This window comes from Salvia splendens, chromosome 8 (assembly GCF_004379255.2).
Source record: "Salvia splendens isolate huo1 chromosome 8, SspV2, whole genome shotgun sequence".
Taxonomy (NCBI): domain Eukaryota; kingdom Viridiplantae; phylum Streptophyta; class Magnoliopsida; order Lamiales; family Lamiaceae; genus Salvia; species Salvia splendens.
Genome location: NC_056039.1, coordinates 13,249,064 through 13,264,336, shown reverse-complemented (window position 1 = coordinate 13,264,336; position 15,273 = coordinate 13,249,064). Strand labels below are relative to the sequence as shown.

Below are 15,273 nucleotides of genomic sequence, written 5' to 3'. Positions count from 1 at the left end.
TGATAGGCTCTGATACGGAAATGTGCCCCGGTTGCAGTTGTTCTAGGAGTGGTGTTCCTGCTCCTCTACGTCCAAAACAGATTCTGGTGATGTTTGACGGAGCTCCATACTTCGAAACAGACTTACTTAACTAGTCACTTAGAAATGGTGTGAATGACGATTGACAACACTTAATAGCCTTTTCATCCCCCCTTACAAAATCATCGATCTTAAATTTAACTGCTTAAACAATATTAGAGCAGATTCAGTCACCAATAATCAACGGCCTTTCAAACAAGTCACAAATCACAATCTATGCAAGAAAAAGTGCTTCCAAAGCTCAGAAAGTGTTAAAACATGTCCTCTCGATTTAATGCAAATTGTGAGTATGTGCTACACGACTAAGCCATATATAGCTTTGAATTTCTGTACCATTTACCAAGAAAATGGTGCCTAGGGCTGGGCGGTGGTGGTAGGTCTATGAATGCCGTTAATTTTTCTTTCATCGGGCTTCAGTGGCGCGGGATTCGAAATCGTGCTACTCAAGAGCTTGGCAATTCCTCAAGATCCATCTCATTTATTGAATATTCTCTCTCAAACAGGAGGAGTTCCTGCATATACACAAATGTCCAATACTAATCACCATGCTACTTTTGGGGAAGGATTACAGAAACAGGTCTTATTTGTTCATTTCTTAGCATGAGCAATCACTGGTTCAGGCATCTAGCAATTATATGCTCAATGGGAAGTAGAAAAGTTGAGAGGAAACTTACCTGCAACTGCCCCTTGCTAAATAAATGGAGAAAATCAGTTTCAGGAGAGGTGACAAGCTCAATTAACTCGTGATGCCTCTCTGGTCGATACCCAGACTCCATTAGTGAAACAGATACCTATAGCATTCACAAATACATTTATGACAAGTATCAAAGCACATTTTCCCTAAAAAGTCTTAACACCAAATGGAGTTATGAAATAATAGTCTGATTACTTTTTAAACAACTGCAGCACTTACTTATACCTGATTGACTCAACATGATTAAACAAGTAATTTGCATTACCTCCATACATCGAAGAACAATCTCTGGAATGCAACACTTGCGACACAGGCCACGAACTATATACGTCGCTGGCCCATCCAGAGAACCATTGGCACTTGAATACCAAGCATCCAAGCGGGAGATCTCCAACGTTACACCAGCTTGAAAACGAGCAAGCTCTCCTGACATGGAGAATTTTTTTCAAAATGTGCACACACCTCATGAGTATCAAGAACTGAAGAACAACCATGCAGGCAGCTATAGATACAAAGACTATCCAAATCAAAGTTATCTATTTTCACTCTAATTTGAAATCAACTAGGCCAGCAACATTCAGCATTAAGAACCCACATAATGCTTGGAAACAGAGGCAACAAAAGACCTAAGGCAGAGAACCATATATTTCACATATGCAGATTTAAAATTAACTCAGCAAGTAATTTTGGTACCATAGAAATAATTTAAATCCAATACGCCTATCTTGCAATAAGACGATAACTAGGACAACCATACCTTTGAACCCAGCAGCCATGACAGTAGCCAGAATACCACCATCATTGAGATCATGTAGTCCAAGCCCATCACCCTCTGCTGCCAAGCAGCGAAGAACAACTTCAATACAAGAGTTCTCTCCCGGAGAGATGGCCACATTTGCCTGCAGACATACAAACAACTCTAAAACTCAAAGCTGATTCTTTGGAATAACTGTAAGACATAACAATTTGAAATACTTAAAAATCATGTCATTTTGAATTTATGATTATATATAATCTGGTTCTTGATGGATTTGATTGATTTATTGTTCTCATTGTTTTCCACTCTATATCAGCAGGGTTTGATACAATATAGAAAACAGTATCTGCTGTTTTCTTTAAGCATTCATCCTCAGATGTAGGCCAAATTGCTAAACTGTGTTTATATTTATGGTTTGCTTGTTATCATTAACTCTTTCCGAATTCAAGAGATTGATGATTATTTACAACTATAATTACCAAGGACAGAGAAGTACACGTACATGTCTATGACTATCTCAATCCATGACAAGTAGCGAGCAAATTACATAAGGTACATTTGGGAATCCTCCAAAACATAGGAGGGTAGCCAACCACAAGTAACATTAAAACAGGTAAATGCTTAAGAGCAGCAATTTGGCACTTGCGATTTTCCCAAATTCCTTAAAAACTGAGGAAAGAATTTAAAGATGGAAGTTATAATTTTTACCATCAATTCTCGACGCAGAACTTCTTCTTCACTTACTGACGAGTAAAGGGCGCTTGTCAATGTTGTGCACAATGTAGCATCAGGTGTCATACACTCACCAGAAGGTAGTAATAAAACAGCTGTGGCATGCAGTTCTAGGTAGACAGATTCCACCGATTCGTGCAAATGATCTTGAGTTGGAATGAGCCAAGGATCATTGTTTCCTAAAGACAATCACAAGTATGAACAACTGTCAGTTCGCAGTCACAGTGTCAAACATTGTTTTAGATGTCTCGCATTGGACATATTCATGATGAAAAGCGTAAACAACAAATCTCTTACAAAACAACATCTAGACTAATTCCCTAATTGCTCCACGGAAATGTAGATAAGCAGAGTGGAATAGCTCACTTAGTAGCAGAGAAAATGAAGACTCGAGAGATTCTCTAGCTGCAGTAACTTCCCTCTGTTTTTCCTCGGGCGACAGTTCACCAGGTGAAACCTCGGCATTTTCTAGTTTAACTTTTAGCCACTTGCGATATTTTGCATCGCAAGAGAAGTACTCACTCTGATTATTACAATAAAACTCTGGAGGAGTCAGCAATAGAGGTTATTATAATATCAATAACAGCCAGACTTAATGTGAAAGACATACCCAATCCTGGAATTCTCTGAAACTTTCAGAAACATCACGATCTTCGTTAGAATGGAGAAGTTCTGTTTGTTGTTTCAAAGGTTCAGCAAGTAAACTAAGCACTGTGTGAGCCCCAATCGGTACTGCAGGTACCCTCCACATAGATATAAGGGCGAACTCCCGGAACAGCAAATTGCTATATCACCAGAAGAAACCAATCACTCAACTAAAACACAAGTGTGAAAATGAAAGCTACGATTAAATAAAGCAAAAAGATCATGAAGGTGTGCTTTTCTAGAAAATACTAAAGCAGCCAAAGAAAAGTAGTAAGTAATACACAAATAATTAATAAGTCAACCAAGTTCCCCAAAGTCATGTATGTGGTGTTCCCCAAAGTCATGTATGTGGTGTGAATGTCATAAAGAGCACACTGGAATTTAAAAATAAAAATTCAAGGAATCTCAGCCTACTGTGAAAATATCACAGTTCAGACAGATTTCATTCTAAATCAAACTCTTGAAGAATAGGATAGATAAACCAACTACCTATGCATTAGTGCACGAAGGAAAAGCTTCGCAGTAACAGCTCTGGCATCATTAATTGTGGAAGGAGGTGTAAAGCAAAGCCACTGAACGACCATAGCTTTCTGTTGGCTTTGCAAGCGATGATGCTCTGCAATGTCAGAGGTTTTGTCATGCTTTCCAGCACTAATTTGACGAGACCGGGACAAAATTCTGTGATGCAAAACATTGACCACATGAACAGTTTGTCGATGTCAAAATTAGTAATGAGTTTTAAAATAAACTGAGCATACCTCTCAATGATTTCCTCAAAACTGCCTTTCAAGTCATCATCGGGAGAAAAAGGTAAATACTCAATAGCTGAAATAAAGATCTTGTATCTGACATGCACACTGCATATGGAGAAGATGCAACAAAATTATGCTACTAATTTAAGGAGCTATATGAACAGACAAAACGAATGATGTTTTACACAATCCCAGCTACGTAACAACATTATTGTGCATACATGGTGCCCACTGATGGATCATCCATCTAATACCAATGGGTCATGAGTGTAAAGACTCGCAATGCATGTAGCAGAAAGAGAAATTCTTTTATGAAGGCCAATTCTAAAACATCAATAAATAAATCACATATAACAAAATAAAGAACATCATGATTAGTACCCATAACTGCATACCTGCTACTAAGCCTCAACTCCATCATATGGACATATAGATCGACACAGCGATGGCGGGCAAGCTGAGATGCATATATTCCAACTAACTCCTCATGCTGCGTAGTAAACAGGAACATTGCATACCTGAAAGACCATCACCCAACAAATTACACAAACTCAGAGAGGATAAATTTCACTGACATATTTGCATCTACAGAAACCCCCAACAGTTAGACCATCTAAACAACTATCCACTCACATGTGAATAATTAAATCACCAACTGTCATTATCTTCTCTTTGAAAGTATCTGTCATTTGATCTGCGTGCAAGTAGCGAAGCACCAAGACTAAGTGTGCACCAAAGCGCATCATCTGTGGATCACCATGAGGCCTGAGAAAAAGATGCATGTCCAGCAGAGTTATATTAATAACGATTCGCAAACAATAAATAATGAGATTCTGCATGGTTCATGAAGCATCTATATTAAATAACAGAATAATAGAATGTAAGTACCACCTGAACATATTTCCGTCATCCTCTGAAGGTGATACCCAAGAGTATATGAGGTCCAGCAAATGGGGTATGTCTCCTAACATAAGATTCATCTGCGCAGAGGATATTGTCAACAATTCCTTGCAGTAACTGACATGTTGCATCATGTAGGACATTGGAACTTATCTTCCCATAAATGAAATATAATTTGCTATCTTGCAAAACACCACACCAGAACACAAAAACAGATTTGTAAAAAAATAAATAAATAAATAAATAGATATATAGAAATAACACTCCAGTTAAATGTCCATGAAGTGAAAGAGTGTCAGCATATGACCAGAATGGCAAAAGCTTTTCATTTCATGATATTGTTCATGGAGTAGGTTATTTCACATTGCCTAAGTAAGCCAAAATGCAAAAATTAAAGGAAGAAGTGAAAAAAAAAAATCAAAGACTATCTCCAAAGGTGGTGCAATTGCAGGCAGGTATAATGTCAAGTCAGTCATTTTTAGTAAACAAGCATCTTCTGGAAGTTAACAATATGAAATGGAACTAATACTTTAAGCACGGATAAAAAGTCCCATCCACAACGCTTGTTACCTCAATTTGCCTTTGCTGATCCTTGCATGCTCGAGTAACAGCTTCATGCACAGTATCACTAATAGTATACAAGATGGGGTTACACAATATCAGTTGTTGACAATAAAGGAAAATTTAAATTCCCGAAGCCTGATGCATGTACCTAGAATGAAGCTTCTGTAGCAGTGATGAAAGATTCGTTGGTTGCTGATTCAGCACATGAAGTGGCCAACTATTTGGTCCACTGGGCTGAGATACAATATTTCCTTGCCGTGGACTTCGACCAATTGCTTCTTCAAAATTATTGAATTGGCCATCTTCACCTCGCCGCAAGCTAGCTATGCGGATATCAACTTGGACATCAAGCCATGATTTAGCCATTGCCCAGCATGCGGACTGAAAAGACAGAAAGATGACATGTGTAATACCAACTTAGTAAAAAGTTTGCTTTCTCATGGAAATATCACCAGAGAATCAGAGATTTATATACAATTCCATCCCTACCACCAGCCCAGCACAGAAGAGGTAACACAGTGGGAACATGCATGCAGCAGTTTCGTTTCTTTGTGGAGGGAAGAGAAAATTGTACTATAAGATTTCCTAGAGACAAACCTCCCATTCAGTGCAAACTGGTAGAAGGCGCTTCAAATTGCTGCATTTGGACGCATATACTGCACTTTCATATTTGCCACCATCTTGCTCAGCAATTTTCTCAAATAGAACAAAACCAGGAAATGAAAGTCAGCTCAACAGTACAATGTAGATCATGACTATGCAGGAATGCACATATTCAAAAAAAATCTGTAAATTTGCACCCTAATTGAAGGTGCTAAAATTTCCAAGTGCTTTTCAATTTAGAAAACTCAAGAGATTCTATATCTTACACAGTTAAGTCTGTAGGGTTTAAGGATTGGATAAAGCAATGTTAGATTCGGACATTACTATTTAGTATTTAAAGAAGCAGCTTTATAAAATCCATCAGTTTATCTATAAATGTGTACATATCATATGACAAACCATTAAAGCAATGACTTTGGCATACTACTTACTTCAGATGCACAATAGGAAGCCCATTTCCAAAGATACCACTGATGACCAATTCCACTTTCTAGTTCAATGGCCTGCAACATTCTGTTCTTGCCATTTTTCTCTAAGACTTCAAGTGACGGTGATAAATTGGAATCCCCAAAAGGAGATAAACTCGCAGCCCTCCATGGCTGCCAAAGAAAAGTTTCCACCGGACATAAGAAACTCTGGTTTTTGGCATTTGGAACAAAGATAAATAAATCTAAAACTGCTGAAGAACTTCATACCTGTCCAGCAGACCGGCAAAGATTACAAGCCTCTTCTAGTCTCCCAGCTCTCAGAAGAGTCCAGACATCTTCTAAAAGGGCTTCATCTTGTTTCTATTATTGGAAAAAAAATCCATTTGTAAGAATCAGCATGCAACGGTTATGACTAATAAAAGGTTATTTAACATAATAATGTGGAACCAATTAAAAGAGATACTAATAAGTTGCATATATGATTCCCCAACAACTAAAAATATATTTGAAATGCCACAGGGCCACGAATCATGGATGAAAAGAATATCAATTAGAAAAGAATATCAATTAGTGCCGTTACATCATATGCCAAGGAAGCATTATTCATCGCCAAAATAGAATCTACTTTCAGCAAGAACATGTATAAAAGATAAAGTACTCGAACAAAAGAAAAAAGAATATGGCAGGAGACAGGCATAGAAAACAGTTTGGTAAACATAAGGAAAACTTGAAACTAAAATACTGTTAACTTAAAGCAAAAATAAAGAGAACTGTAAATCATCATATTAAACGGTTATTTTTCCTAATATATTAATTACATTTTCTTTCTTCATCCTAAACGAATCTACAAGTTCCCATGCCCTCTTAACATTCTAATAGTTATTGTTGTCTCTTGATTGTATTGAGATTCTTGAACTGATTTCCACTTAATTGATTCTAGGTACCATCTAACTACTAAGCATTAAAGAGAGATTATGAATAGAATTTAGTAGTACTATTCAAAACTGAATTTGTTGTACAGTATATATGGAAGTGTCTGATAGGCTCCATACAGCTCTGCCAGGTAAAAGCCAAAGGAAATACAATGTCTGCTCGACTTTACAAGGATGTAAAACAGCACTATAATAGAACAAGAGTAACACAAAAAAGACCAACAACAAACAAACAATCGTGACAAAATTGGAGACTAACAATCAAGCAAGTTAAGCATTTAAAGAAATAAGCATAGATTATAAGGTTATGGCTGATGTAAGTGAGGTGACATTTTGGCCTCATCTATATATGTATTCATATACCAAAAAAATTTATGCAGAAATGTACTTTATCATCAAGCAGCTGCTGAGCATGTTCACGTGTTGGTGCATCAAAATCCAAGTGATGAATTGTCTTTTGATTTGAGGCACCTCTTTTAAGATGTCTTTGTGTATGATGCCAAACTCCAGAACTTGGAAGGTAAGTGCCAACATGAGACCCCCTGACCTGAAAAAAAATGAAAAATAACAATTCTCCATGAGGAAGTAATCTTTGAAACCTCTGAAGACTTTGTATGGGGCAACATACTGATGTGAGGCACAGTAATGGCATAAATGCTTTAGTACAAGAGCAGATAGTACTTCACTATATAATCATGAATATAGCTACATATGTGGAACTTAGTTATTTAGTTATATAGTATATCCTAACTAATTTGGCAGGATTAGTATAAAATCAAGCATGTAGTTACTGGTTATGATTTATGAATATTGATCCTGTAAATCCTTAGCAGGAGGCTAAAGGACAAAGATAATATAGTTTCCCACGGACATCAAAAGATTTACAGAATACATCCAAGTAAGATTCGTCTATAAGTTAGACAATTGAATTAACTTTTTACACATGACTATACACATCGAGCATGATTATCCAACTGTGATTAGCTTTACACCTGCTTATTTAAGTATACAACAAATATGCTATGCAGAACAAGTTCCACAAACTAGACATTAAATATAGACGAACTATAGAGTAATGAGTTGTACATGAGTTTTAGGCCATACAATCCTAAGTGAACATAAGATTTTACTACTTTGGGATTAATCCCAAAAAAAAGATTCCCAATAAACGTAGCCCCTTGCCTCTCATATAGTTTAATACTCCCTCCGTTCCGCCTTAATAGAGACGTTTCATTTTCTGCACTCATATTGAAAAAATAATACTCCCTCTGTCGGATTCAAGATGTCCAGCTTTCCTTTTTAGTTTGGCTCATTCAAGATGTCCACTTTTTATGTTGGAATTAAATACATCTCTACTCTCTACTCTCTCCTCATTAAAATATTCAATCACTTTTTCCACTTTACTTTATCACAAACAACTATTCCACCTAAAACTCCGTGCCCCTCAAGATGTGGCCATCTTGAGTGGGACCCACAATAAGAGTTACATTTTTCCATTTGGGTTCGTCTCACAATAAGAGTCACGTTTCACTTTTACCATAAATGGTTAGTATCACATTTCACTTTTAACATAAATAGTTAGTAGGTCTCACATTCCACTAACTCACTTCACTCACATTCTATTATAAAACCAATATAAAAAGTGGACCTCATATTCAACTAACTTTTCCAACTCACTGTTCTTTACATTTCTTAAAACTCGTGCTCATACCAAATGTGACTCCTATCGTGGGACGGAAGGAGTAATCTTCTCTGCATTATTCTCTCTCTTACTTTACTTTTTCTCCACTTTAACTATTTGTTTTTATTTTTCCAAAATGAGTAAAGAAAATGAAACGCCTCTATTACATGTAACGGAGGGAGTATCAGATTAGCACGATATGTTCCACCTGACAAGGTGGTAAGCTACTTATGCCATAAAACACCCAAATTATCGCTTTGTTTTCTCAATATTATTATCAAGTGGAACATTAGTTCCTAACAAAAAAGAATTTGTTTTGGTATGAACATTCCAGAATCATTATTCGTAGCCACAGAACATGTCTAATAAGCTGCCCAGAAAGATAAAAATATCCTTTCAGAAGAGAACACTAACAAACTATTGACAACGTACAGGGACTCCAGAGATGTAAACCATTCAAGGCAAAATAATTAATACCACCAGAAACCAGTGTTAAAATAAGCAGATGCACACCCACAGATAAGAGTGAAATGTTTGTACTACTCTCATCATAATCTGTTACAACCATGAACGTATTGGGGCACATATTACCTTATTATCCAAATCAAGCGCTTTAGAAGCTAAACCTTCCAGCCACTGAACAATCCTAAGACATAACTGTGCTGTATAATCTTCTATAACAAATTGAAATGCCTCCAAATGGGAAGTTGTTGGGAACTGTCATAAAGTATCTCATTTAGCATGTATAACAAACCAACAGGACTATGTCAGAACTGAGAATACTCTAGCAATGAGTCGATGACATATGAAAAACTATATGACTAAAAACGAATTTAAAGTGAATCCTATCATGCTGCACATGATGTTGTTAAATTATGGATACCAGGAATAGATCATTTCTGAGTTCTTCATTTCCTGCACAAAAAATAAGAAAATACCTTAGCTTTATATTTTGCCTTTGGAAACATAAAAAAAAAATCATTAACATACAAACAAACAAAGAACAAACTTGAAGGCTGAAGTGTTTGATTCAGACAGACAACAAGATGCTTCAGGACTCAATACAATATTAGGTTAACTTCCAAGGTTTTACTAATATGGAGAGTATGGAATTTCGAAAACGATACTATTAAGAAGTAGATGCAAGAACATAAAAGTTCTTTTCAGTTAAGCATATTACCCTTCCCGTATAAATACCATAGAAGAGACCACGAGGCAGCTTCATCAAGCAAGAATCGAGCTTTCTTCCTCATTAACTTATCCTCGATTATTCTATACCTCTCGTTGGCACCATATCTGCACCCAACAACAGATTGGCCATTATGCAAATTGGAATCTCTAAAAATTATTTCATCTTTTTCTTCACCAACTAAAGGGAGCAAATGGTGGCACACATTAGATGAATGAACAAGCCAAACATAAGCATCTATAGAGAGTTTAGCATTGACTATGATTTCTCCAGGTTCAGCAAAAGATTCAACCACCCTTCACGCAAAGCCTGCTATTTAGAATTCATCAAAATGCATATAATATGTAGTTAATACCAAGTACCAACAGCATCTGGATAGCAAGAGAAACAATGTAAAACGGAAAACCAATACCAACCACAAATTCTCCTCAACCCTCCGAAAAAATTATGGAAAAAATCTATTAACTGATGAGAGCCGTATTTAAGTTAAAAATATAAACACCTAATTGACTCTGAAACACTGCGGCATGAACTCTCAAAACGTAGTATCAGATCAGGGATAGGCATCAACCCTGCAGAATACAAACAGCAAACTGACAAGTCAATTACTTGAAATTAATACAGTTGTTGGCTCAACAATGTGCCAAAAGTTGTAAGTAAGCTTCCTTAAGTGCAACAAACAATGTATATGAACATGTGGCAAAAATTAACATTTTCTTATCAACGCAAGAATACCAACATGCAAGTGTGGCTTACAGATGCATATAGAACAATTAGACTCCAGCTATGTTATCATAGAATAGTAACTAGCTTATTGGTTCATTTTATACGTCTCTATGCCCAACTAAAATTTGTTCTTGTTGCACGATAAACTCATTACTCATAACAGAAACTTTAGCATCTACCTCCAACAGATCATGCCCCTAGGTCTATAATTCTTTATTATCTCCTCAGTTACCAGTGCTGAGAACTCATGAATATGTGCTTGTTCATCTTGCATATAAAGCAATATAGAGAAAAAAAATTGCACGTTTTAAGGGCTCTAGAAATGTTTTGAGACATATATAATCTACGAGTCCACATAAAATCCATCATTCTATACAGCAAACAGCTCATCATGGACGTGAAAATAATAAAACATAAAACAATATCCAAAGTTCCAAACAGAGGTCAAGTATGGTCACTTCTACCCTACACCAGCCAAAGTTAGTAGTATAAAACAAATATGTGGAATGTCTGTATCTGCTAAGACATCCCTCAAAGCCTCAACACAAGTTGAAAATTTCATAAGCCATACAACACAATTAAGTACCTTGAAGACCAGAATCCAATAGAGAAGCAAACAAAGAGAAAGTCGTATCTGCACTTTCAATGTGCTCATCTTCTTCCTTCTTGCAGACCTTAAGAGATTCACTTCCCCTCCTGCGTATCATATCAATGTCATCATCAACTGTGGAAACTCCATAACCATCATGGTAAGATCTCCTTTTAGCAGCAGATTCAAAAGGTGTTCCTCCAAAATCCGTCTCATGCATCTCAACCTCATGTTTAATGTTTTCAAGAAATAATGCAGCATTACTGAATCTTGAAGCCGAATTATCATGATGAGGAGATAGGCTAGAGCCAGGATGTCTTTTCCTGCACATGTTGATATCTTTTTTAACTCCAGTAACCCATCACATAAAATACATAAAACTCATAATATTTAAATAGCTAGTTTCAATAAATATCTCCCAAATTCAACACTTGCGTCAAGACAGCATTCTATAGCTCCAGAATATCAAAGGAGACACTTGTTTGAAATTTGATGAATTGAGATATTTGAACACACTTGTATTATTTCTTTAGTCCAATCTGAAATGGAGTCTTAGTCTATTTCTGTACCGTAACTCATTAAAGATATAATCTGCTCCCAAATAAGAGATGCAGCATATAAACAGATATTCCTTCTGTCCCACAATAAGAGTCACATTTTTCCATTTCAGTCCATCCCACAATAAGAGTCACATTTCACTTTCACCACATTCCACTAACTCATTCTATTATAAAACCAATTTAAAAAAATTGGACCACATATTCCACTAACATTTTCAACCAACTATTCTTTACATTTCTTAAAGCCCGTGCCCACAACAAATGTAACTCCTATTGTGGGACGGGGAAAAAATAGATCTTCGTGACAATACCTCCGGCTCTGATCCATATAATCCACTACGAGAACTTTGACAGATTATGGATAATTCTACCAAAAGAAGCAGGGAACAACAGGCAAACTCCCAAATTTTGAGAAAACAAACATTATGCGAGCTCGAAATTTGCAAATGCAGATCCTAACTCCAAGCATAGCGCATAGAAACTCAAAAAACATACAACAAAATCGATGCCCACAATCAATAGAATCAGGAAAATAAATCAAATTACCCGTATCGACGGAACCGCTCTCTACTGCTGAGGTTCTCTGGGTCGAAATAGCTGGGAGAAACATCCATGTCGACCTCCATGGGTAGAGAAATTAGCTCGAAATGATGATTTCCTGATGCCGACTGAGGATGAAACTATAACCCAAGTTAGGGCTTTACAGGCGGGAAGGGTTTAATTCTAGAGGATTTGCAGCAGTATTATTTCGTCCGACTATAGGAATTACATTTCTCTAATTTTGAAGCTAATTTACAATATAGGCTTCGGAAAAAATATTGAGTAAACTAAAAAATAGTGTAAGCTTTGGTAATTGGTATCTAATGTTCAAATAATCACGTTTTGGGTTCAATATGATCGAAAAATCATATTTTAGGTGCCATATTTTAATTCGCTTATAATTAAACCATACTACTAAGTTTATAGATTAAACTAAGGAATAAGATGACATTATATATATTTAAAATTAAATCTAACTTAATATAACTTCTTAATATAAAGAGTAGTGTAAATTCTCACATTATTCAAAACAAAACAAGATGCATAAAATATTATCGTTATTTTAAATGATAGTAGTAGTAATTTACTTTTTATACGTATATGTGGCGGAAAGTAAGAAATTTATTATTTTCAATATAAAAAATTCATTTAGTCTTTGGCAATGTATATCAAGTTATGTTATGGTCTGAAATTAAAAGAAAGAAATAAACAGTCAACTAAAATGTGATTATTGGACAATACAAATTTTCTAACTTGACTTCTCAAAGTTTTAAATTTATATGATTTAAATTATTCATATATTTAATGTAGATATGTTTAATATTCCATATATTTTTTTCAAATTATTTTTTTATAAATTAAGCTATTAAATTTATATATTTATTTACCTTTTATTTGGATTAATGACTTGCATAGCACTTTCAATAAACATCTTTACTCACACAAATTTTCTTTATTTGTATATCTTATTCTAATTAATTCATACTCTTTGATCATTACCCACACATCTTATTTGTGTCATTAATTTTATTGTTCTTACTTCATTTAGATTACAAATTAAAATTGCATAAATGTTTCATTCACTGGGGAGTAGTAAATTCTTCATTTTGAGTGAAACAAGATAAGTACATTTCTGTTTTTTTAAATCTCCATATTGCTTTCAATTCTTGTTTTCTATATATTTATTATATTTTATATTTATTATTTAAAACTCTTATGTCCCGTGTATAGCTCGGGTGTTAATACTAGTTATTGTAAAATACTAGTACTATTCAAACTATAAAATTGGTAAATGGAAATGATGTTTGCACCCTTTGGCAACTGAAATAGAAAAAATTACATTTGAAATACATGAACGGAGAAATATCACAAATTAGGCGTCATTAATGACCAAGTAAATGATTGATATTGCCTTAGAGCATCTCCAAGGGGAGAGGTAAACTAATATAACTACCATATTTACCTTTTTTTTCATGAAAAATCATTCTCCAATGGCAAAGGCATTTGAGAAGGTATTATACCTTTTTTCCCATTTTGAAGAGGTATCTTTACCTCCACATCAATGGAGCGGTAAAATCTTATAACTACCATATTTGTCTTATTTTCATTAAAAATAATTCTCCAATGGGAAAGGTATTTGGGAAAGTATTACACTTTTATATTTTTTAATACATTTTGTACTATAATTTTAATTTTAAAAAATAATTTACCTTTCTACATACCTTTCCTTTTGGAATATATTACTTTTTAGAAATGTATATTTCACTTTTTAAAAAGGTAAATACATAATATACATTTTCTATATATCTTTACCCAAATGCTCTTATGGGCATTATGGCCAAAATGGTTTTTAAAAATGGCACCTAAAATGTGATTTATTGTCTTATTGAACCCTAAATGTAATTATTTGGATATTGGGTACCAAAAAGGTGTAAATCTCATTTTTGGGTACATTTTTGTAATTTACTCTTTTTTTTTGTATTCCAGCTTTGGCAAAAATGCATGGGCATCATCACGTGTGAATAAAAACACGAAACCATTACACTTTAACTGAAAACGGAAAAAATTAAAATACAACTTTAAATACGCTTAAATGTGAAGCGTGACTAAACATGTAAAATCGTGACACGTTTTCACATTTACCTAATCAGATTTCTGACAATGGGTGTCTATTTTCAAAATTTCCGACAGTAGAGGCGATTTCCAATGAGATACCATATAAGAGCATCTTCAATAACACTGGACGTCAAATAGCCATCAAATAGCCTTCACACTGCCACATCATCAGCACTACAATTTTCCTGTCACATCAGCTTGCCACATCAACTGGATATCAAATAGCCCTCACATAGCCTTCACACTACCTTTCCACATCACTAATAACAATTATATAATTTAATTTACACTTGTATCAACATACGGAATTTAATTTACGAGACAAATACGGAAAATTCAAATAATAATATTAAAATTTAAAAAGTACATTAATTTTTTAAAAAAGTACAATAATATAAAAAAAGTACAAAAATTAAAAAGTACATTAATTTTAAAAAGTAAAACAAAATCACTCATCGCCGCCGTCCTCGTCTCCGTCGTCGCCCAGCGCTTCTTCACCGTCGTCGCCGCCGCCTCCGTCGCCACCTACGCCGCGGCTATTCCCGCCGGTGTCCCTCCTCATCGCCTCCAATTCTTCACGCTGGCTCTGGAGCAATACACGAAGAAAATCCTTCACCTCGGGGTCCACCGCCGCTTGGAAGTCGGCTAAGGTCTTCACCATTTGAGCGCGCGTTTGTTGGCGCGCGAAGAATTTGAGCTCCTCGGTAGACCTGCCGAGGGGGGATGCCGAATGGACGTCCTGGGAACTCGGGGTGCCCCCCTCGCAACCTGCTGCGCCCGCCTTTGCC

General features: G+C 35.6%; 1 protein-coding gene across 1 annotated transcript; it reads right to left on the bottom strand.

The window, feature by feature from the left end:
* Positions 1–243: 243 nt before the first annotated feature.
* LOC121744755 (nuclear pore complex protein NUP107-like) lies at positions 244–12,613 on the bottom strand. Its single transcript, XM_042138378.1, has 24 exons — positions 12,377–12,613; positions 11,268–11,593; positions 10,458–10,527; positions 9,947–10,062; positions 9,650–9,681; positions 9,358–9,483; positions 7,474–7,632; positions 6,421–6,513; positions 6,157–6,324; positions 5,720–5,818; positions 5,271–5,503; positions 5,129–5,186; positions 4,550–4,638; positions 4,292–4,423; positions 4,054–4,176; positions 3,665–3,763; positions 3,396–3,584; positions 2,872–3,046; positions 2,628–2,784; positions 2,238–2,440; positions 1,530–1,671; positions 1,038–1,198; positions 753–869; positions 244–590 (listed from the first exon to the last, which is right to left on the bottom strand). The coding sequence occupies exons 1-24, from the start codon at positions 12,454–12,456 to the stop codon at positions 522–524; spliced, it is 3,216 nt and encodes a 1,071-aa protein (XP_041994312.1). The 5' UTR covers positions 12,457–12,613; the 3' UTR covers positions 244–521.
* Positions 12,614–15,273: the final 2,660 nt, after the last annotated feature.